This window comes from Cheilinus undulatus, linkage group 10 (genome assembly GCF_018320785.1).
Source record: "Cheilinus undulatus linkage group 10, ASM1832078v1, whole genome shotgun sequence".
Taxonomy (NCBI): Eukaryota; Metazoa; Chordata; class Actinopteri; order Labriformes; family Labridae; genus Cheilinus; species Cheilinus undulatus.
Genome location: NC_054874.1, coordinates 27,664,378 through 27,685,728, shown reverse-complemented (window position 1 = coordinate 27,685,728; position 21,351 = coordinate 27,664,378). Strand labels below are relative to the sequence as shown.

The 21,351-nt window shown below is 40.2% G+C and overlaps 1 protein-coding gene across 2 annotated transcripts; it reads right to left on the bottom strand.

Annotated features, from left to right (window-relative positions):
- Positions 1-16: 16 nt before the first annotated feature.
- On the bottom strand, positions 17-16,938 carry rnf20 (ring finger protein 20, E3 ubiquitin protein ligase). 2 transcript variants are annotated; one of them, XM_041797731.1, is made up of 22 exons: positions 16,832-16,938; positions 16,295-16,475; positions 14,266-14,334; positions 14,072-14,170; positions 13,809-13,956; positions 13,521-13,706; positions 13,307-13,422; positions 13,050-13,196; positions 12,876-12,950; positions 12,638-12,757; positions 12,115-12,294; positions 9,891-10,026; positions 9,648-9,769; positions 9,382-9,538; positions 8,108-8,435; positions 5,676-5,793; positions 5,440-5,589; positions 5,140-5,352; positions 4,759-4,884; positions 4,476-4,616; positions 4,025-4,129; positions 17-1,720 (listed from the first exon to the last, which is right to left on the bottom strand). In XM_041797731.1, exons 2-22 carry the CDS (start codon positions 16,463-16,465, stop codon positions 1,544-1,546), a joined length of 3,084 nt encoding a protein of 1,027 aa, XP_041653665.1. In that variant the 5' UTR covers positions 16,466-16,475; positions 16,832-16,938; the 3' UTR covers positions 17-1,543. The 2 variants fall into 2 exon arrangements, with proteins under 2 accessions (XP_041653665.1, XP_041653666.1); XM_041797732.1 differs by having other exon boundaries at positions 16,886-16,919.
- Positions 16,939-21,351: the final 4,413 nt, after the last annotated feature.

Genomic DNA, 21,351 nt, shown 5'->3' with positions numbered 1-21,351 from the left:
AGCGAATACAGCACTTAGTCAGATCTGACAAATTTCAAGACATTTTAAGCAACAAGAGGGGCTTTTGGATAAAAAAAATTGAACCAGAAAGGACACTGTACATAAAATAAACATGTTTGAGTGTTTTAGTAGGCCAAAAATAATGATCAAGATTGTTTCCATTGATATGATTATTTAGAACACTCTTTCTGAATTTAAATAGCTAAATGTTGTTTCCTTGATTGAAAGCCACCAACTCTGTCCGACTCCAGAATCTTCTTTGTCAACTGGCAGCTGCCTTTCTGTCATCTACTGTAGCTTTCTTGCTTTTAAAACTATCTAGCGACTCTGCCTCTGCTCCTCACTTAAATTAAAGTGAGAGCTGTTTTGGTGGTAGGGGCTGAACACACAAGATTACACTCATTAACAGACATGACAGAACCTATGGGGAAAAAAATGATCATTAAACCTTGTTTGCCTTGATTTTATTTTCGTGGGGGGCCAAAATTGTGACTGACATCGAAACACAGTCAAACAAATAGTCAGGCTGAATCCATCCTTCCAACCAAGGTCAACAAAGGCCCGATTAGCAGGTGTTTCTTGAGATTAATTTTCCAGATTATCCTGTGGTGTGTTACGAGTGAATTTTTTCCTTTCTAACCTGAGATCATAAACATTAAACATGTTCAGTATTTATGACCAGAAAACCAGCTGGGTGTGGTGAGCACTGAGGACGGCCAAGCAGAATTGTGATGTGGAACAGAGTAATAGCCAATCAGGAAGGAAGCTCACTGAAAAGAAGCAAAATGAAAACGCTGCCATGGCAATGATGGTAAACAGGAAGCATAGAATTTAGATTGACATCAGAAATGGAGGAGCAACTTGCTGATTTGTTGCAACAAAATGAGTGTTTAATAATGTGTGCTGTAAACTGAAGAGGGGGGGAGCTAGAACCACTATGGACTTAGCATGTAGCTAACTGCTAGCCACAGTAGCTTCTTCCCTCTAAAATCTTGACCACAGGAGATTTGAGAAACAAGACCAGGCCGAGACTCTGGTTGTCAGTGAACTGAATCTGTATGTGTGTGGTGTGCTGTGTTGATCTTCTGATTCTACAACACACACTGTATGAATAAAACACTTAAATAGGTGATCATTTGTGATCATGTGTGGGGTTAAGATTTAAAAAATCTTCATGTGTGGCAGACTTTAATTAACTGCCCAGCCATAAAAACATCAAAATACCACTTTGTATTCTTACTGTTTTTTTATTTGTATGCTGGTCTGTAAAGTTGCCTATTTTCACACACTCACACACTTGGAATGTAATGTAAATTTGCAGAATCTTGTATCTCTTAATTCCTCCTACACCAGTTTTCTGATAAAACAGTAAAGTGGTGAATAGTGGATGAAGAAGATGACTTCAGTCACTGTTGAAGAATATATTTTACAGTGTTCAGTCCTCAGTATCCCTTCGGTATTCCGCTGATGGTCACATGAGAGAAAGAGAGTTCCACTCTCAGAGGTGAGTCTCGCTCCCTGCAGAGTCAGCTTGACCACAGCTTTAGCCGATGTAAATGCGGTGGAAGTCATTGGCCCCAAAGGCGGCGTTGCACTTTGGGCACTTTCTCTGGCGAGTGTCGTAGCGAGTCTTGACGCACTCGAAGCAGAAGACGTGAAAGCACTTTGTCAGTACAGCGTCTTTGACTCGAGAGTTGCAGCATGGACATGTTAAACGTGCCTGCAGGGGAAAAGAGAGAAAGAGAGAGTGGTTGGACAATAAAATGAGAAGCCATTTTTTCCCTGTGCTGAACGGTTTGAAAAGAGTGGACTTAAATACCCTGAAGCTCATCTGTCCTTGAGAGCACAACATGTGATCTAAAGTCTGAATATAACCCTGCTGTGGCCGTGACTCATTCTTGAGACCATGGAGGGCACAGAAAAAAGAATAAACACATCTTAATACTGCGGCAGCATCTTAGACGTTTGGTTGTTAGAATGTGTAAAGTCTTTACACAGATATTTGGAAGGGTTCTTGCAGAGAGTTGTGAGATTGGCTCCCCACTTGTCTAAATCCCAGTGTCATTAAAAAAAATAAGATCATAAAAAATGTTTTTCCATGACGAAGAAGAGATGAAGGAAATAACGGAAGCAATCTCTGTCAAAATGTGTATTTTTATTTTTTGTTAAGGAGACCAAACGAGCCTACATTGTAAGTAGTAAGCTGCTGGACGTAACAAAATCCTTTTTTATGCTGCAATGTGTTTCTAATCTGTCAAAATACAAGCAGAGGTGAACAGAGGTTAACCTGATGTGCCAGACTTACTGTTTAATATGTATAGCTCATGGATATATTACATTCACCTGGGAAAGCTTTCAAAGAAAGACTTAGTGAAGGGCAGGGATTCTTGAAAGGCAAATGGACAAACACCTGTCACAGGGCCAATCAGAGCAACGACACAAATTGAGGTTGTACACACGCCAAGCTCTGGTACTGGTTTTAAAAAAGAAATGAGGCACAATTCTGATAAAACTGCCGCAATATTATGGCTGCATCTGAGCTAATGGCTTCAGTGGTAGCAGCCATTGTAAACACCGGCTTACAGTACAATTTAACCCCACCTGTAACAATTGTAAACCATTACTGAAGCAGGTCGGGAGAAGAGCGAAAACATCTTTCACGTCATGCTTTCAGTGTGGCTCTGTGCTCTTGTTTTAACAAAGAAATGTGGCACAATTCTGAAAAAAAAATAAACGCCCCTGTGGTTACATCTCAGCCAAATGCTCCACTATTGTATATACCGACTCTTACAACTTAACCCCGCCCATAACTCTTGCAAACTCATGCAAACTGAAGCAGGTCAGCAGAGGAGCGCAAACACCTTGTCTATCATGAAAAGCTTTCAGTGCTTTTCTCTGCAAAATTACAGACATGGAGGCTTGGATTCCATCTGCTTTGCAAGATTAGACAGAGGTGTACAAGCATCAAGCATGAAGCCAGAGGTGTGTGCCTCTTTATGCATGTGTCTATGGGTCAGTGAAATTGACAGAAAGAGCACATCCTGACAGGATAACATGTGATAACAAGCAGTGTGATAAAAATCTCTATTAAAGCATAGTATTAGTGACTTAAAAAGCAAAGGCCTTTCCTTCATTAAAATGTATAAAATGCTGTTGAATGAGTTCAATACATTGCTTCTCTGTGCTAAAATGTACATCAGGGGTTGTAAAAGCACTCCCCCAGTACACTGAGGAAGAACTTTACTACAAGTTAAAGTCTTTCAGTCAAAGTGTCTTTATTAGGCTGAAGTTACTTTGAGTATTTGTGGTACAGTTGTATGCTTTTTGGGAATGTTGTAGAATGACACCTGTTTTTCTCAATCTGCCCTACTGAATTAGTTTGAACAAAGAAAAAAAATACTTAAATACTATGGCTTGTAACGGACTTGAACAGGACTAAAATATTTTGAGTTTTTGCAGAATAAAGCTAGACTAAAACTACATAAACTATTGCAGAATAACTAAAATGAAAATAAAACTAAGAAACATAAAACGCAGACTAAATATTAAATAGCTGCCTCTGTTCTAACACATAAGTACCAACTGGTTTGCTGAGCACAAGGACAATAGACAGGAGAAAATAGCTAGTCTTAGTCCTAAGTTGAAAAAAAAAATTACTGAAAAAATAATGTAAAAGGCACTTTCTTCCTGAGGCTAATTTAGCATCTCAGCAATAAGAGCAGAATGGATGTCCTATTTAAACCATCTCATGCAACACTCAAAGGATAACCTGGTTGAGGGTAGGAACCCTCCACATTATCCATCTTGGTTTAAGTAATGTACTGTTATGAAATGAATTGTTCCATTAGGCAGTGCTGAACTGACTCCGACTTTTTAAAACAGAAAAGAATCCAGGAGCCTTAGTAAGCCACGTGAAACAGGAATATTCACAGACAGCTCTGATAATCTTGTTCTGTGACTTGGTCTGCTTTCTAACCTTGTATGGCAGATTAATTTCATAGTTTGTAGTTTTACAGAAACCAACCTTATATTCATTGATTTCTTCATTTAGGATCTCATCTCCGTTGCTGATTTTCTCAGCTGGTTTCTTTGCTTTTTCAATCTTCCTCCTGAGTTTGGAGATGTCCTCCTGAAAACAAAGTAAACAGCAGAGAATAAAACGAGTCTGTCTTCACCAGTTTACTTTCATCTGTCTATAGACATTATGGATACCCTGAAGCAGTCTGTGTAGTAGCTCCCTGTATCTTTCCACTGTTAGTGTGCACAGCATGACACAAATGAAGGTTAGCTACAAAGTGAAAAATTTCAGTAACAGAAACTGTTGACTGCTTCTTCGCAAACATAAAGTAAAGGCGATGCTAACAGGTGACAATCCAAAACTCATTTGTAATTCTTAAACAGCCTGCCTACATGTTATAAAATGATTTGACCAATGAAATGCAATGATTCTAGTTGAAATTGTCTGAGTGCTGTACCTGTGCTCTTCTGGCATTAAATGACTCTTTCTCCCTGGAGATGCTGTTCTCTACTACCTCCTCTCTGACCAGGTTGAGCCTCTGCTGAACCTGCTCCAGCTGAGACCGTACCTCCTCTGACAGTGATGCGGAGTCCTGCGCCTGAAGAGTGGATGGAGAAATTAATGTATTTCTTCTCAGTGAAAGACCATTTCTCTACATACAATACATCAATGAGCCTTTCTAAAGGTATGTACAGGTTAGACTGCGTTATTCTTTGATTCAGCACTACCAGATGTGTTACCTTGCGTTTGTTCATGTCTAAGGCTTGTGTTCGCAGTGCCAGCTCTCTCTCTGCAGTGCTGATGGTGCCCTGCAAGAGGCGCTCTTTTTCCTCCAGCTTCCGCACTACCTGCAGCTGGGCATCGACCTAAAAAGAACAAACACAACTGGTAATGGTGGACGGTTTGTGCAGAATAGTAGTACAGAAAGAATAATATGGGTAAAAAATGTATGTATACAATTTCTTTAGTACATAAAAATACACAATAGTTTGTAGTTTGTTATCTCTCATAAAAAGCTGTTAGTTCAATAATTAACTTTAAAGTAAAAGAGTGAGAAATGCTTGTACACAGTTATAAGGTGTCATAAAACTAGTGCATACATGCCCCTTATAGAGACTCACCTGAGTTTTTAGCGTTAGCAGCTGGTCGGCCAGCTCCTCCTTCTCCTCTTTCAGCAGCTTATGGATCTGGTTAGACTTGATCCGCTCGCTCATCAACTTGAAATTTGCATCATCTTTCTCTCTGAGCTGCTGCATCAGACGAATGTTCTGTTCCTGCATGTCCTCAAAAGCCTGGCCTGTCACGTCCATCTCGCTCAGCAGTGCATCCTCTTCCTGCAGGGTAGGGGTAAGTGTGTCAGAGAGCAGGAGGGTTTTGTAATCGTAATCAATCAAAAAAGAAAACATGACAGGCCACTCTACCTGTTTTGCTATTGAGAGCTTTTTGTTAAGAATGTCAATCTGCTCCTCCACGGAGCGGATCTTTCTCAGGGCCTCCTCATCTGCCATCTTCTTGCCCTCCCTCCTTTCTCGCTCCTCCAGCTCCCTCAGCCTCTGTCGCAGCTCTTCTCCCTAGAATCAGCACATAATCACATATTATCCTTCTGAAACCTCTGCGAATACCTCCATGTATGACAACGTGCAGTGTTGATGATCACCTCTGACTTGGATTTCTTCTCTGCAGCCATGAGCTGAACTTTGTCCCTCTGCTCCTTTGGAGCTGAGCGGTACATGTCCAGCAGTAGCTTCATCTCTCTCTGGGATTCCTGAGCTTTCCTGCACAGTAAAGGTCATCATGAAAAGCAACAATTACAATTACAAGTCAGACATCCCTGAGCACTATGCATGTTGTTTTTGAGGACCTTTAATGGTAATAATGGAGACGATTTTGTTGCAGGCACTCAGATCTTCTGAAGCCATTTCTCTGAGAATTTTTTGTTTTGTTTTGTTTAAACTGAGTGAGCTAACCCACGTGAGTCACTGCTGGTGATTCACATTAGCATAGAACACAAGATTCTTTATTTGTGTTGTGGTAAGCATTTTTATTAGATGCTAGCAGGCTGGAAGCCGCTGTACTGAACCCAAAGCATCAAGAAAACAAACAAACAAGGGATTGAAAAGGACCTAATAATCTCCATTGCTGCTATAATGCGAAGGATATTAGGATCTCTATCAAAAAAACTGCTACTTTTGATACTACATGTTTGAAGACAATACAATTTCAGTTACTCTGAGGACCCTATGTTTAGAAAAGAGCTGATGCAGACATATTTTTAACCCAAACCTGCTGCCAGCAAGAAAGAGCATATATGATCCATGAGAAAATTCTGTGATGTAATTTGTCAGGGAGATTTGTGATCTTTTGTGTTCCTACATGAAAACATTTCTAGTCTTTTTATGTTTCTCTAAATTGAGTAGGGCAGAACAATACCAGGAAAATTACATTGCAGTATCTTTTCTCTGTGACATACACTATATTGCCAAAAGTATTTGCTCACCTGCCTTGACTGGCATATGAACTTAAGTTACATCCCATTCTTAGTCCATAGGGTTCAATATGACGTCGGTCCACCCCTTGCAATTATAACCAAGAAACCCTGACTGCAGTGTGCAGTTTGGGGTGGAGCTCAACGCCGGCATTCCATTGGCTGTGTTGGAGATCAACATCAGCAAACTATTGGCTGAGGCGGAGCTCAACGCTGTTAGCAGTATTTACAAAGGTATTTACTGATTTGGAGTTTATGTAGATAAGTGGGAGAGAAATTTAGGTGTTTTTTAGCTGATTAGGAGTTATTTTTTGGAAGAGTAGGGGAGAGACAGGGAGAGAGACAGAAACAAAGTTTCAGCTGTCTGTGGATGAGGGGAGAGAGGAGGAAGACAGCTGGATTTGGTCTGCAGTAGATGATTGTTTGTAGACAAGACGCTTTTTTATGACAGTCAGTTGTGATAGTAACAGTCAGCCTCCTTACTTTTAAGATCCGCACAGCTCTAAACTCTTCTTATGAATATTAGAGGATGCTACGTTAAAGTACGTCAGAACTTATGTTAGATAGTGAGAACAGGGCTAAACCACAGGATGAATAAACTCTTTAACCAACCAGTATAACGCATCACATATCATGTTACCACGTTTTAAAAAAAAAGAGCTGATGCTCTAATAAACTCTTCAGCAAAAGTGACACACAGCTACCTATGTGTCTGTGTAACCTGCAGTCAGAGAGGATCTCATGCAGTGTCTTTGAATCAAACCAACTACAGGGAGAGGGGTGGATGTTTTTGAGGTTTGCATATAAGGCACAAGTAGAGGACTTGCTTTGACTTGAAAAACAGAGATGACAGGACCATACTTAAAAATAGGAGGATAATCAGAAGAAATTACAAGTCGTGAGTAGAGCGGGAGACAGGGTAGAAAAGCAATTGCAAAATGAAGTGAAGTTTTTGTAACGAGACTGAATGGGATTGGTTCCTTCTGGGAAGGCTTTCCACAAGGTTTAGAAGTGTGTTTATGGGAATTTTTGACCATTACTCCAGAAGCGCATTTGTGAGATCACACACTGATGCTGGACAAGAAGGCCTGGCTCTCAGTCTCCACTCTAATTCATCCCAAAGGTGTTCTGTCAGGTTGAGGTCAGGACTCTGTGCAGGCCAGTCAAGATCATCCACACCAAACTCTCTCATCCATGTCTTTATGGACCTTGCTTTGTGCACTGGTGCACAGTCATGTTGGAACAGGAAGGGGCCATCCCCAAACTGTCTTACATAACTGAGCATGTGCCTTGGGTATCATAACATTAAATCTGTGACGGAGCTGTGTCACCTATAGCCATTTTAATCGCAGGGACACATAGACCGTGAATTAGTCACAGAAAAGAGAAAGTTCAACACTTTTGATGTGCATCAAACAACGTTACTAATGATTAATGCACATCGAATCATGGTTGTAAAATGATATATTGTCCCACCCTCACGATAAACATTTTAGGTTACATCAACAACCATACTGCTAACCTCTAGAACATTTTATTTTTCTTAATCTGACTGGCAGTTTGAGGGAAAAAACTGCCTACTTTAAAATCAGAACATTACTTACTTGAGTTCTGCTCTTACTATCTTCAGCTGCTCCATCTCTTTTCTCTTCGATCCACCGACCATTGACAGGCGCTCCCCAGCTGACTCATCAGCTTGGCTGCTGCTGCTCCCCGGCTTCTCCTTCTCCTCCTTTATCAAACTGCTGCTCCCGCTGCTGCGGGTCGGCCTCTCTCTCTCCTTTTCCTTTTCTTTCTCCCGTTCTCTGTCCTTCTCCTCTTTCTTTACAACTTCCTTTTCTTTTTTTTCCTCCTTTTCTTTCTTTTCCTCTTTCTCCTCCTCTTTAACTGTTGCTTCAGGTTCAACACCGGGTTCTGTTTTTATTGAAGCTCCTGCAGAATCAAAAAAACAAAAGGAAAAAAAAAAAAAGTAAGCAGTCATGTGCATACATTTTAGGTATGTGGGACGCTAAGGATTCATCATGTGCCACAACCCAGGGCTGGAGAGGGGGTAGAGTCAAGCTCCATACATGTTGACACATGTCTTGCTTGGCAGCCAAAGTCAAGCTCAATGGCATTTCTTTTGTCCAGGTCTATTCACCTCTGGCAATACACCCAGAGAGTGCCGGCAGTTTTCAGGCCCTTGGGACATCCACATCACAACCAGGGGCTTGTGGCAACTCTACTACCCTACTACTCTGGACAGTACCCTAGTCCATGCTTACTCGCCATCCTTACTCAGCCCGTGGTAATATGTGAAGACATCCCGAGCACGATCTAGGTTGTGCCAATCCTCCTTTTGATCCAATGATGCCCTCAGGCGGAGTTACTTGCCATTTCACGCCTTACCCTAGCCTCAACATTTGGATTGAAGATGCATAAAAGTTCTGCACAGTAATGTAAAAAATAAATTTTTGCTGTTTCACACAACTAAACTTTGTTTAGTTTGACAGAATCAAAATATTAAAAGAAATTTAAGGTAAAAATAATGACATTTTATACCATGCACATAGTAGCACAGGTTGTACACATAAAATCTATCGCTGTACACAGCTGTATGGAATGTCATAACCCTTCCTGCTCAATTGCATTGAATTCTCCCAACTATATCCTAGTGTGTTCTTACATCAGCATGCCTTGCCTTAATGCAGAAAATATACTAAGGAGCTGGAAGGAGAAAGTCCAGATAAAAACAAAAGTTTGGCCGTCTGCCTTCACACATGCAGCTCACCTAGAAAACTTCCAGAGTTTTTCAGGCGTTTAGTGCAAATGTGAACGCACGACATACTGTCACTAATAAAGCTCCCTTTTCATAGAAAAATAAACTAATGTTAATTACCCGTGCTGCTGGGTGTTGAAGAGCCATTGTCAGGTTCTGTCTTTATTGCAGGTTCTCCAGAAACAGCTGGGGTGGAAGGAGAGGTTGTTTCCTCTTTTACCTCCATCTCTGTGCTTGACTGGGACTGGAGGATGGTGTTTCCCTTTGAAGCTCGGATCTAAAGAGTTGACAGATGAAGATGTTGCTGTGTTCCACTTTCCTTCAGCCTTTAGGTATGGTCATCAATGTGCCTTGTAATGATTTAGTTTCTTCTGTTGACAACCTACCTGATTGAGTTCAGCTTGTGTCTCCCTCAGTCTAATCTTGTATTTTACCACCTCTCCCTTCATTTGCTGGTTGTGTGTTTGCAGGGTGCTAATCAGGTGACGCATCTCTCTGTTGATGGGACCTGAGAGAATGAAGGGGTCAAAGTAAAATAGGGAAAAAGAAGACAAGAGATGAAAGGTGGAAAAGACAACAAAGAAATACTGAGAAGCTAGTTCTGTAATGAAGGAGTCTTTGTTGGTTACCTGCTTGCTCATTGGCAGCAAGAGTCTGTTCAAATTCAATGCGCAGCATCTCGTACTCCTTCCTGACCTGAGCCAGCGTGTCCTCCAACTGAAACACCTCTGTGCGAACCTTCCTCTGCAGAGCCACCTCGTCATTCTGCACATGGAAGGAGGACAGTAAGAAGAGGTGACATTGATGGACTCCTTACAGCTTTTCCATTTAAATTAGAGTGCAATATTTTAGTATATTTTAAAAGAAAACTGCATATATATATATATATGTATACACACACACTACCAGTCAAAAGTTTGGGCACACCCTCTCATTCAGTGTTTTTTCTTTATTTTTACTACTTTCTACATTGTAGATACATACTGAAGACATCAAATATATGAAGCAAGATATATGGAGTTATGTAGCAAAGAAGAAAGTGTTCAATAACTCTAAATATGTTTTATATTTTAGATTCCTCAAAGTAGCCACCCTTTGCTTTGTTGACAGCGCTGCAAACCCTTGGCCTTCTCTCAATGAGCTTAACGAGCTAGTCACCTGAAATGGTTTTCACTTCACAGGTGTGCCTTGTCAGGGTTCATTTGTGGAATTTCTTGCCTTCTTAAGGGGCTTGGGACCATCAGTTATGTTGTGCAGAAGTCAGGTTGGTACACAGCTGACAGCCCTATTTGACAACTGTTAAAAATCATATTATGGCAAGAACCAATCAGCTAAGAAACGACAGTCCATCATTACTTTAAGAAATGAAGGTCAGTCAGTCCGGAAAATTGCAAAAACTTTGTATGTATCCCCAAGTGCAGTTGCAAAAACCATCAAGCGCTATAACGAAACTGGCTCACATGAGGACCGCCCCAGGAAAGGAAGACCAAGAGTCACCTCTGCAGCTGAGGATAGGTTCATCCGAGCCACCAGCCTCAGAAATTGCAAGTTAACAGCACCTCAGATTAGAGCCCAGATAAATGCCACACAGAGTTCTTGTAGCAGACACATCTCTACATCAACTGTTCAGAGGAGACTGCGTAAATCAGGCCTTTATGTTCAAATAGCTGCGAGGAAACCAATACTAAGGAAAAGCAACAAGCAGAAGAGATTTTTTTGGGCCAAGAAACACAAGGAATGGACATTAGACCAGTGGAAATCTGTGCTTTGGTCTGATGAGTCCAAATTTGAGATCTTTGGTTCCACCTGCCGTGTCTTTGTGCGACGCAGAAAAGGTGAACGGATGGTTTCTACATGCATGGTTCCTACCATGAAGCATGGAGGAGGAGGAGGTGTGATGGTGTGGGGGTGCTTTGCTGGTGACACTGTTGGGGATTTATTCAAAATTGAAGGTACACTGAACCAGCATGGCTACCACAGCATCTTGCAGCGACATGCCATCCCATCCGGTTTGCTTTTAGTTGGACCATCATTTATTTTTCAACAGGACAATGACCCCAAACACACCTCCAGGCTGTGTAAGGGCTACTTGACCAAGAAGGAGAGTGATGGAGTGCTGCACCAGATGACCTGGCCTCCACAGTCACCTGATCTAAACCCAGTCGAGATGGTTTGGGATGAGATGGACCGCAAAGTGAAGGCAAAAGGGCCAACAAGTGCTCAGCATCTTTGGGAACTCCTTCAAGGATGTTGGAAAACCATTTCAGGTGACTACCTCATGAAGCTCATTGAGAGAATGCCAAGAGTGTGCAAAGAAGTAATCAAAACAAAGGGTGGCTATTGAAGAATCTAAAATATAAAACATGTTTTGATTTATTTCGCACTTTTTTGTTTACTACATAATTCCATATGTGTTCATTCATAGTTTCGATACCTTCAGTGAGAATTTACATTGTAAATAGTCATGAAAATAAAGGAAAAACATTGAATGAGAAGGTGTGTCCAAACTTTTGACTGGTAGTGTATATATATATATATATATATATATATATATATATATATATATATATATATATATATATATATATATATATATATATATATATATGTAAGGGTCCCCCTACATAATCAGTAGGTGGTGCTATTGTTCTGTTAGATATAGCTGTACCAGTTTTTGAAGGACAGGGTGCAATGGCATGACTACATTAAAGAGCATAGACCTTTCTCTTTTGATCCATTCATTTTTGCATCTCAGCATTTGTTTTACAGTTATCTAGCTTTTCAGCAGTTCCAGGTAAACTTTCAACATATTTGGAAATGCAGCTACTGATGCACTCAAACATAAATACACACCTCCATGTGCTCAAGCTGTCGAAGGCGTGCAGTTCTGGTAGTGTTAAGACGAGCACGTGTCTCATCTAACTGGGCCTTGAGGATCAGAGACTCGTTGTAAAGAACTGAAAACTGCGACTGCAGACAGCGATATTCAGAGGTCTCCTTTACTAAGCCCTCGGCTCGACTCATCAGCTCAGTCTAAACAGAGAGAAAGAAAAGGAGGATAAGTAGAAATCGAAGCAGTAGAGAAAAGCACACAGAAAATAATGAATACCATTAGATGCTAAATAGCCACCAGGGGATTTCTAGATATTTTCACTGATGCAATACTTGAACCTGGGGACAGTATTTTGCACAAGTCCTCTATTGCCTTTTATGGCTTCAGTGCCATTAATTGGCTTGTGGTTGGTGTTTTAATTTCAAATACAGCAATAAAATATTTGAATGTGTGGCTTGATTTAGCTTTAAAGGATAGCCTTGTATCAACAGATTGTGTTCAAATAAAGATCAAAATACTGGTGACTAAGGATCACAGGCCCACCTTCATGCTAGTGTTCTCCTGGTGCACGGTCTGCAGGTCCTGCTGTAGCTTCTGCAGCTCGATGAGGCGGTTTTCTGCCAGCTCCCTGCTCTCATCCATCTCACTGTTCATTTCTTCAAACTTGAATGTAAGCATAAAACAAGTCTGAGCGAGGACTGGGCACAAGAGCTACAAAATTAAGAATGTACAGGGATCTCCAACTTTGCATCTTCTATTATGCTGTTAAATAAAATCGTACCTTTCTCTTGTTAATAGTGATAGTCCCACAGACGCTGCTGGCCTCCCCACACACTTTATAGCCTTTGCTGTTCACCTGGAGCATTAGACATTATTACTCTCTCTGACATGTTCATAAAGAAATGTGATCAACACCGTTGCTAGACACACAGAGAATGAGAGAACAATAACTTACCCTTTCCAGTATCTCACTTAGATGTGCATTCAGTCGGTTTTCTCTACGGCGAATCTTCTCCATGTCCCACTGCAGCTCCTCAATCAGAACCTGCAGCTCGCCAACACGCTGGTCTGCTTTGTTAGCTGCACGACCCAAAGCCCGTGACTGGACAAGAGAGGAATGCGGACATAATTAGAGGCGAAACATGTCCTACACTCAGAAATTTCCTGATTACTGTTGATGTCAGCTAATGAGAAGACATTCTGCTTCACTACCTCGCTTGTCATCTGGCTGTGCTTTTGCTTGAGGTCCTCTGTAAGCTGCTTTAGCCGCTCGTTTTCACTGGTAAGGAGGGAGTTCAATTTGGAAGCCACCTGCCACAGAATGCCCTCTGAAAAAGCAAAAATGATAAAGGGTGTAAACTCATTTTTTTTCTTTTCATCCAAAGCCGTGCCCTTTTACTAATCATTTTACTGATTTACATCTCACCTGCTCCAGAATCCAGCTCTGCTTTCAATTTATCCACTGTGCTCTTCAGACACTCATAAATCTCCACCACATGGTTGGCTTGCTTCTGGCTGGACTCCACCCTCTCCTGGAGCTCAGCCTCCATCTCCTCACTGCTGCTGCTCGCCAGCGTGGCTAAGAAGGAGTTGGAAGTCTCTCCCTGTTGGCCTTAGGGGGAAATTTGGTGACACAATGTTTTGCTGTTTCTGTTTAATTGATAAAATGTGAACAATTTATCTCTTTCAAAGTCAAGACCAGTCGTATATTTACCCCTGTCCTTTGCCCTCTCCTGGTTGGAGTCGCCATCAGGCTCTGGAGTTTCTGGCTTCAGGCTCCGTCCCTCGCTTGCGGAGGGTTTTTCAGGTTCACTGCTTTTTTGATCATAACGCCTGATGATCAGTTTGATGTTTTCATCAAACTAATAGAGAAAGAACAGCAACAAATATTGACTTTTCAAATTTGGAAGAGAAGCCTGTCAACTGACAAATATGTCTTTTTTTCGTTTTTTTGCATCCGTCTCTGAACTGGTTTACCTGGTTCCAGTATCTGTTGAGGATCAACAGGCTGGCATCATCAGTGGCCTGGCGGGTCTCCAGTCTCTCAATTCGCTCTCGCAATTCATCCTCTATCACCTGCAGATCAACGTGCAATCAGAGGAAACATCTTCATGCATGAGCCTGCTTTAGTGTAGCTATTGTGGTAAACACAAATTACAGTATTCATTTACCTGTCTTTGATCAAGAGCTTCTCCCAACTTTCGATTCTTTGCCTGGAGGGCTTTGATGTCTTGCTCCTCCTGTAAACATTTGTTTCAAAGATTAGTGAAAACAAGACTAGGTTAAAACCTAGTATATGGCTGACTGCAACTATCTGGGATGCCTGTTGAAATGCCAGACTGTATAAAAATACTATTTCTTGTTGTTTTAAATATCCAAAATGTCAGCATTTTCATAAATACATTTACATGTAAAATCACACATTGCACTTTTTACTATTACACTTAATTCCTACCATACCTATAATATGCAATTTCAAGAAATAAACAATAATGATCAGAGTTTAAACCCTTAACTGGGAGTGAGAACTGGATATTACTGATTTTCAAAAACTATTATGGTTTCGAAATGACACTCTTAGATCAATTACATATTAAAATGATGTTAGGTCTAAATTACTCATTCTCACCTAGTAGGTCCAGACCCAAAAGTGGGTCACAAGGCCATTTCCAGCTGTCACAAATGTATGCTTAAAAAAATATGTGGCAAAAAGTCCATGATGTGCATTTATCTTGAAAGAATGTCTCCATCTCTTTGTTCTGTAACATCTTTCTTCTATCTCAAGTAAAAAAATGTCACATCTTTTTTAAAAACATTTTGTTATGACGGAAAAATTTAGGAAATTTGGTCTGCAATTTGTTATTAGAGAGGTTGTGGTGGGTCTTGAAGCTAAACCAGTTCAGAACCACTGTTCTAAATCATGTTTACTGATCATGGAAAAAAATCATTTTGACATATTGATGCACAGATTTTTTTTTAGCATTTTAGAGCTAAATTTGTACATAGAATGGCTTGAAAAACCACCTTGCAAAGAAGATGTATCAGCCAGAGTCCATATCTGTCTTCAAATATATCCTATGCAATGTGTTGTCGTTGTAAATTGACAACTTCTAATTTCAACATATCTTTATAAAAGTGTTTTATTCTTGTTGTATTAAATCCATTTTAACTTTCTCTTTTATCTGCTGGTTTGAGTCCTTCACTCTTATGAAAACAAGAACAGGCTTAGCAGCATTGTAAAATATGTGGTAAAATTGCTGGGATTACTTTTGAAGACCTTTCCCTCCTTTGTAGACCAACAGTCACAAGGAAGGCCAAAGCCATCCTTGCTGATCAGTCACCCTCTGTCTTGTGAATACAGGCTGCTGCCATATGGTCGCCGATATGTGGTACCATTGTGTAGAACAAGGCGATACATGAGTTTATTTATTCCATTTTCCACTGGCCTTGATCTGATCTGTCCCTATGAACTGTAGCGGCCAACTTCATATTTGGTAATCTGTGTATGTTGTGTATGTCGTGCATGTATCGCTGTACGTTTTCTTTTATTCTCTGGTGGCTGTAAAACAGACTGCCCTGTGGGGATAATAAAGTTTACCTTAACGGGTTTATGAAACAGTCTATCTGGCATGCCAGGTTAGTTTGAAAATTTCTCACCACTGTAGAAGCTATTCACTGATGACCTTTTAAAGTGTCTTGAGAAATCTTTGGTTGTGAATTGGCATTACACAAACAGATGTTGACTGATCAAACTGCAAGAATAACTGACTGTTCGGCAAAATATTCCAGGGGAGCATTTTTCCAGATCCTAAATTTGGGCCAAAGATATTTGGCAATTTTGGCTCCACTCCTGTGTCCTGTTTAATACTATCATTATTATATACTACAAAGGCAGTGGTTCTGTGTGGACAGACACATTGGTGTCCACTGAGACAAGAGGGAATTTGTAAGACCAGAAATTATGACTACAACTGTATAACAACTAAAGATAATATACTTGATTTTGCACTGGCTATTTTGCATCCATGTGAATATGGTGTGTCTCACAATTTGGGCTAGATATTAGTTGTGCCATGAGCGAAAAAACTTTGAAAACCATTGCAATAAGTTGTTACTACAACCCAATCTCCATCACTGTTTAATTAAGTGCTCTATCTGTATGCCTATCTGTCTATCTGGTGAAAAAAGTAAGATTCTTACTGAGCTCGATACTCCTCCGAGTTTGATGACCGTCTCCACCGCGGTGCTCCCCCCAGCAGCCGCGCTGAGCCCGGGACCTCCGTCCTCTCCCTCCCTCTCCCTCCGCTTCTCTGGGGGTGCACCTGAAGAGGAAGGACCGCTGAGGTCAGCAGGACGCTTCTGTCCCGACATCCTCAAACACCTAAATCAAACGGAGAGGAACAAAATACGACTGCATGAAGTGTAGGATTATAAAAGACAGAGTTATGCTACACATATTCTTTGAGTTTTTTTTTAAACGTACTACGTTTAATTGGACTCAACACCAGTGTCTAACAGTAATGTGGAGAGAAAATACACAGAAACGAAAACGGCTATAAACCCGAACAAGATGATTAAAACGGTGCACGTCAGCTAGCGTTAGCCTAACAGTAGCATGTTGCTAACGCTAGTTTCAGTGGCAGTTGATGCCCCGGAGGACTTCATTTTGATCCAACAGACCTATGCGTTTACTTTTCCTAAAATTCACAAGCCGTTAGTACTTTGACTTATTCTTACCGCTTTCTAATATTCAGTTTTTTTTTCTGTATAATGCACAAAATATGTCTATGCCTGTTGTTGTTGCGGCTCCAGCCTCTTGGAAACGGAAGTGTTGACGGTCTGTAGGACAGTCTGCCATCAGTGTAGCGCTGACACCTAGCGCCGTGGAGGAAAAACAACAAGCAACGTCAACTCTGTTTGGAACCTTTTGTTAAAAAGACTAGGTTAAAATCATAGACTATTATTGCTGACCGCACCTATCTGGGATGCCTGTTAAAATACCTGACTGGCACAGTGATTTAGGCATCATTGTTGTTTTTTGTGAGCCAGAATTATTGTGGCAACTTAAATGTATAGCAACTTTCGGTCCTCTCTCTCTTTGTCTGTCTCTCCTCTTAATAAAGCTCTTCTATATATGAAACAGTACAGAGACATGCGCCATACTTCACTATAGGGGACAGACAGTGTCACTGGAGATTAAATGTTTCTTTGTCAGACATCAGCCTTTAATGGTAGAAAGTTTATACAAACAATGAAACACTAATTGCTAACGAACGGTTTATACTAAAATAAAATAAAAACTGCAGCAGGTTTCATGAACATTTGTAATTCTCCTTAGACAGGTGTGTAAGAGTCTTTATACATGTTAAATTAAGCTGAATTTCTGCTTTCCTGCTCCTACCGTCATTTATATCAGTCAGTTATCTATAACAGCACATTTATTATATTCCCTGCCACTTAAGACATGCTAAACTTTTTAAGTAGCGTTCTCTTGACAACGCAAATGCGGAGGTTTTAGCATGTATTTGTTCCCCATAAACATAGTATTAAGGGAATATTTACTAAAAAAATCTTTAAAAAAGCACAGCCTTGGCTCACGCTGGCGACACAGAGACACACAGCTGTAGCGCACACACACCATGCTGACATGCTGATCCTCTGTGGTCAGAGAGGAGCTTTAAGAGGAGAAAGTTTTGGTGTTTATCCTCCAGTAATCTGAAACTTTTGTCCTCAACAGATGGAAGCCTTGAGTCTACAATACCAACATGTTACAGTGCGTTTCAGTGTAGGTGTGTGCGTGAGAATCGCGTTTGTGTCATTGTTATGCAGCATGAAAGAAGAGGAGGATGAGAGGAGAGCAGCTGAAGCTGCAGTGTAAAAGACGCACAAACGCTCAAAGAGAAAGGGACGACAGGAGAAAGAGTGATGGGGGAAAAGAGATCATGATGGAAAAATTAAAAACCAAAGATGTGCAGGAGTCTCAAATCACAGATCTGAAATTAAAAAGCTACATGATGCCCTCTCTCTGTCTGTCTCCTTCTGTTTTTAATGAAGCCCTGAGTATCGTCATCCCCCTCCACTCATGCTTTCTTCTACCGTATCTGATTGAAACACAGAACAGACACAACGACCGAGCTGCAATTAGAGAACTATGACGAGGCTATACGCTCTCTTTACTCAGTGCTATTGTGGGAAGGGAACAACACTACAAGAAATGCACAAAAATATGTTTCCTGCACAAGACAAGCTGGCGGTGTGGCTCTGCTCTGGTTTTAACAAGAACAGCGGTCCAGTTCGGAGTAAAGTATTTACAGCAGTGGAGGCAGCCATTGGAGGGCTTTCAGCACAAATAAACCCTGCCCATAGCCCAAATCTGTATGTATGGCTCTAGTTAACACAGTGGAGGCAGCCATTACCGACAGCATTCAGTACAAGCAAACACAGCTCTGTTATGGTAGGGCTCTGTAAGTATGATCACTCACTCATTTACTCAGACACAGACATTGCCATGTGTAGGGCTGACCTCAGCAGTCAGCCAAAAAAGGAAAGTGAGAAAAATAGTTTCTGATTGGCTGCTGTACTCATACTCAGGAAAACACAGGTTCTTCTGACTTGAAATTCCACCAAGGACCACAATTGCTGCTTTCATGAAACTTCTGCAACATCAGTACAAAATGAATAATTTGGGCACATTTCATAACAAAACAAAGTTGGTCATAGACTTAGTATTTGATTTCCAACATCACTGCTGTTTAGTTACATATGTTTCTTGATTAAACAATATTTCTAAGCAAAGGCAAATTGATTCCATCTGTAATGTGCATGCATGGTCTTGATCTATTCCAACTTTTTAGACAATGTCCTGATCTGATTAAAGTGGATTTGCAAATTAGATATTTTGTGTCTTTGAAATGCATCTCCCACAGGTTTATTGATCTCAAAGAACTGCAGTGTTTTGGGGAAATTGTGGCAATTATCTTGCAATCTTGCCAACATGAAACAGGCATCACTTTAGTGTTCTCCTTTTACATATAGTTCCCTTTTTGATTTAATTTGCAAACATGTCTGAGCAACATTTCGCATTCTCGTGACTTTTCATGGTCAGATTTTATGTTCACAAGAACTCATGGACAGAGACTGATCTCTAATCAGCACTATTAAAGAGTACATTGCTCAGGGTGTAGAGTTCAGGTTGCGTAAAGGCTGGCTTGTGATTATTTGTGAGTTACAGATCAACTCCAGCCTTTAGGTTTAAACACCCCAACATGCTGAGGTCACCAATGGAAGAGAAAGAGCATTGCAAACAAGCCTGTGAGTTTTTTGGGCCATTTTCAGCAATATGAGACTTGAGACCTTTATGCATGACATGACTGATAAGCATTGTGACGCACAACACTGTCAAGTGATGCTGTGAAAATGAAGGGTTTGATCTGTAGACAAATGGCTTATTTGTTTGTGTCCAATAATTTAACCAATAAATAAATAAATAAATAATGGTTACAGAGTATAGCATGAATTTGTTATATATTTGATCTTACATATGTGCCACCTGTTCCTTATCTCAATTTTACTAATTCAAAAATATGAAAAGATATTTAAAAATAGTACTCTTTGGTCTGCATGTATTGAACAAATTCTTAAAACTTAGTAAAGATTGTTCCATGAGTCGTGGTCACTCTATTTGATGTTTCAAAAGGCAAAGATTTTAACATTGCCCTCTTTGATGTGCACTGTGACAACTATATACACTGCATTCCAGTTTATTATGCAAATTGGATTTTAGTGTCACAAACATTCAGTTTTTTGTTTTTTAATTTGAAAACTCATGGATGGTGTTGTCTCAGGGTTCTTTGGATCACTGAAATTAATCTCAGACTCCTGTGTATAACTTTTTTTTTTCTCAAATGAACTTAAAAAGAAAAAATGTGGGTTTCCAGATATGGATTTATGTATGAAAATGTAAAATGTTAATGTTTATTAAATACTAAAATGACTTTTTATACTGCAGTATGTGAATAAACTCTGAGAAAAGTCTGTTTTTTTCAGTTTCGCTACAAGGATCAATTGTCTGCATTGTATTTAGCAGGTCCATTTGTTTATTATAATTAATTTATATTTGCATATATCTATTTTAACCCTCAGCAGGGACATACTCTACTTTTACCAATGTAAGATTTTCTGAGCCTTTGAGAGAATATTCAGGGTTAAATCCCTGTAAGTTGATGTTCTGCTTCTTTACCCCCAAGAGAAGACCCACCTTGCCACACATGTCCAAGAGTTACTGCTGCTCTGTCCTATTGTTAAATATTCTTTCAAAAGTGTAGTTTAACTGTATGTAGTGTGGATAGATATAGACACATTTAAAGTGTGAAATGTAACTCTAATGGATGGATTACCAATGTCAGTTTTGCTGTGTATTTTACTTTATCAAAGAGGTGGGATTTTATCTGAACAACCTGGTTGGAAATCTATTTTCTGTTCTTGCCAATAAGGGAGGATCATAACTTATCCTCAGTAACTACTACTTAAACGAAACTATAAATTGAATACTTTTACAGAAGTAGATTTAGAGACCAGTACTTTTATTTGTACTTGAGTCAGTTTTAACCAGAGTAACTGTACTTGTACTGAAGCACAATGGTCGTGTACTTTTCCACCTCTGCTTGTAATCTACCCCAGTGATTCTCAAATGTTTTTGCCCAAGGCACACCTGAGATAAATCCCAAATCTCAAGGCATACCACCTTCATATCCATGCAAAATCGCCTCTTTAAATTTTCTTACAGTATCTTAACTTGATGTATAGTTGTTTTAAGAGTGCATACACAGAACATGCCAGAATATTTATGTTTGCAGCCTACTTTTCAGCCATATCAGTCTAAATCACAGTTGTTGAGGAAAGCAATCTATTTTAGCAAATCCAAAACTTTTTGTACCTGTTAAAAGTCATTTTTACATCAAATTGTTAGGAAAAAAGAGCATATGCAACAAAGGCACAGTAAGAAAATACCAGCAGGCTTCCTGCTTCACATTTCATCTGACTATGGAGTAATAATCACTGATCAGTAAAGGGGGCGGGGCTCCTCCTACATGCCTGCAGAGCCTGATTTTATAACTTGTTTGAGACGACACACTCTGTTCTCCTCTTGTTTTTAACTCATCCGGCCCTGCTCTTAAACACCAGATTAAAGTCCACAGTGGAGCATTGAATCCTCGCGGTTTTAACACCGCCCCTGTCTGCCTGTCCGGGCCAATTGC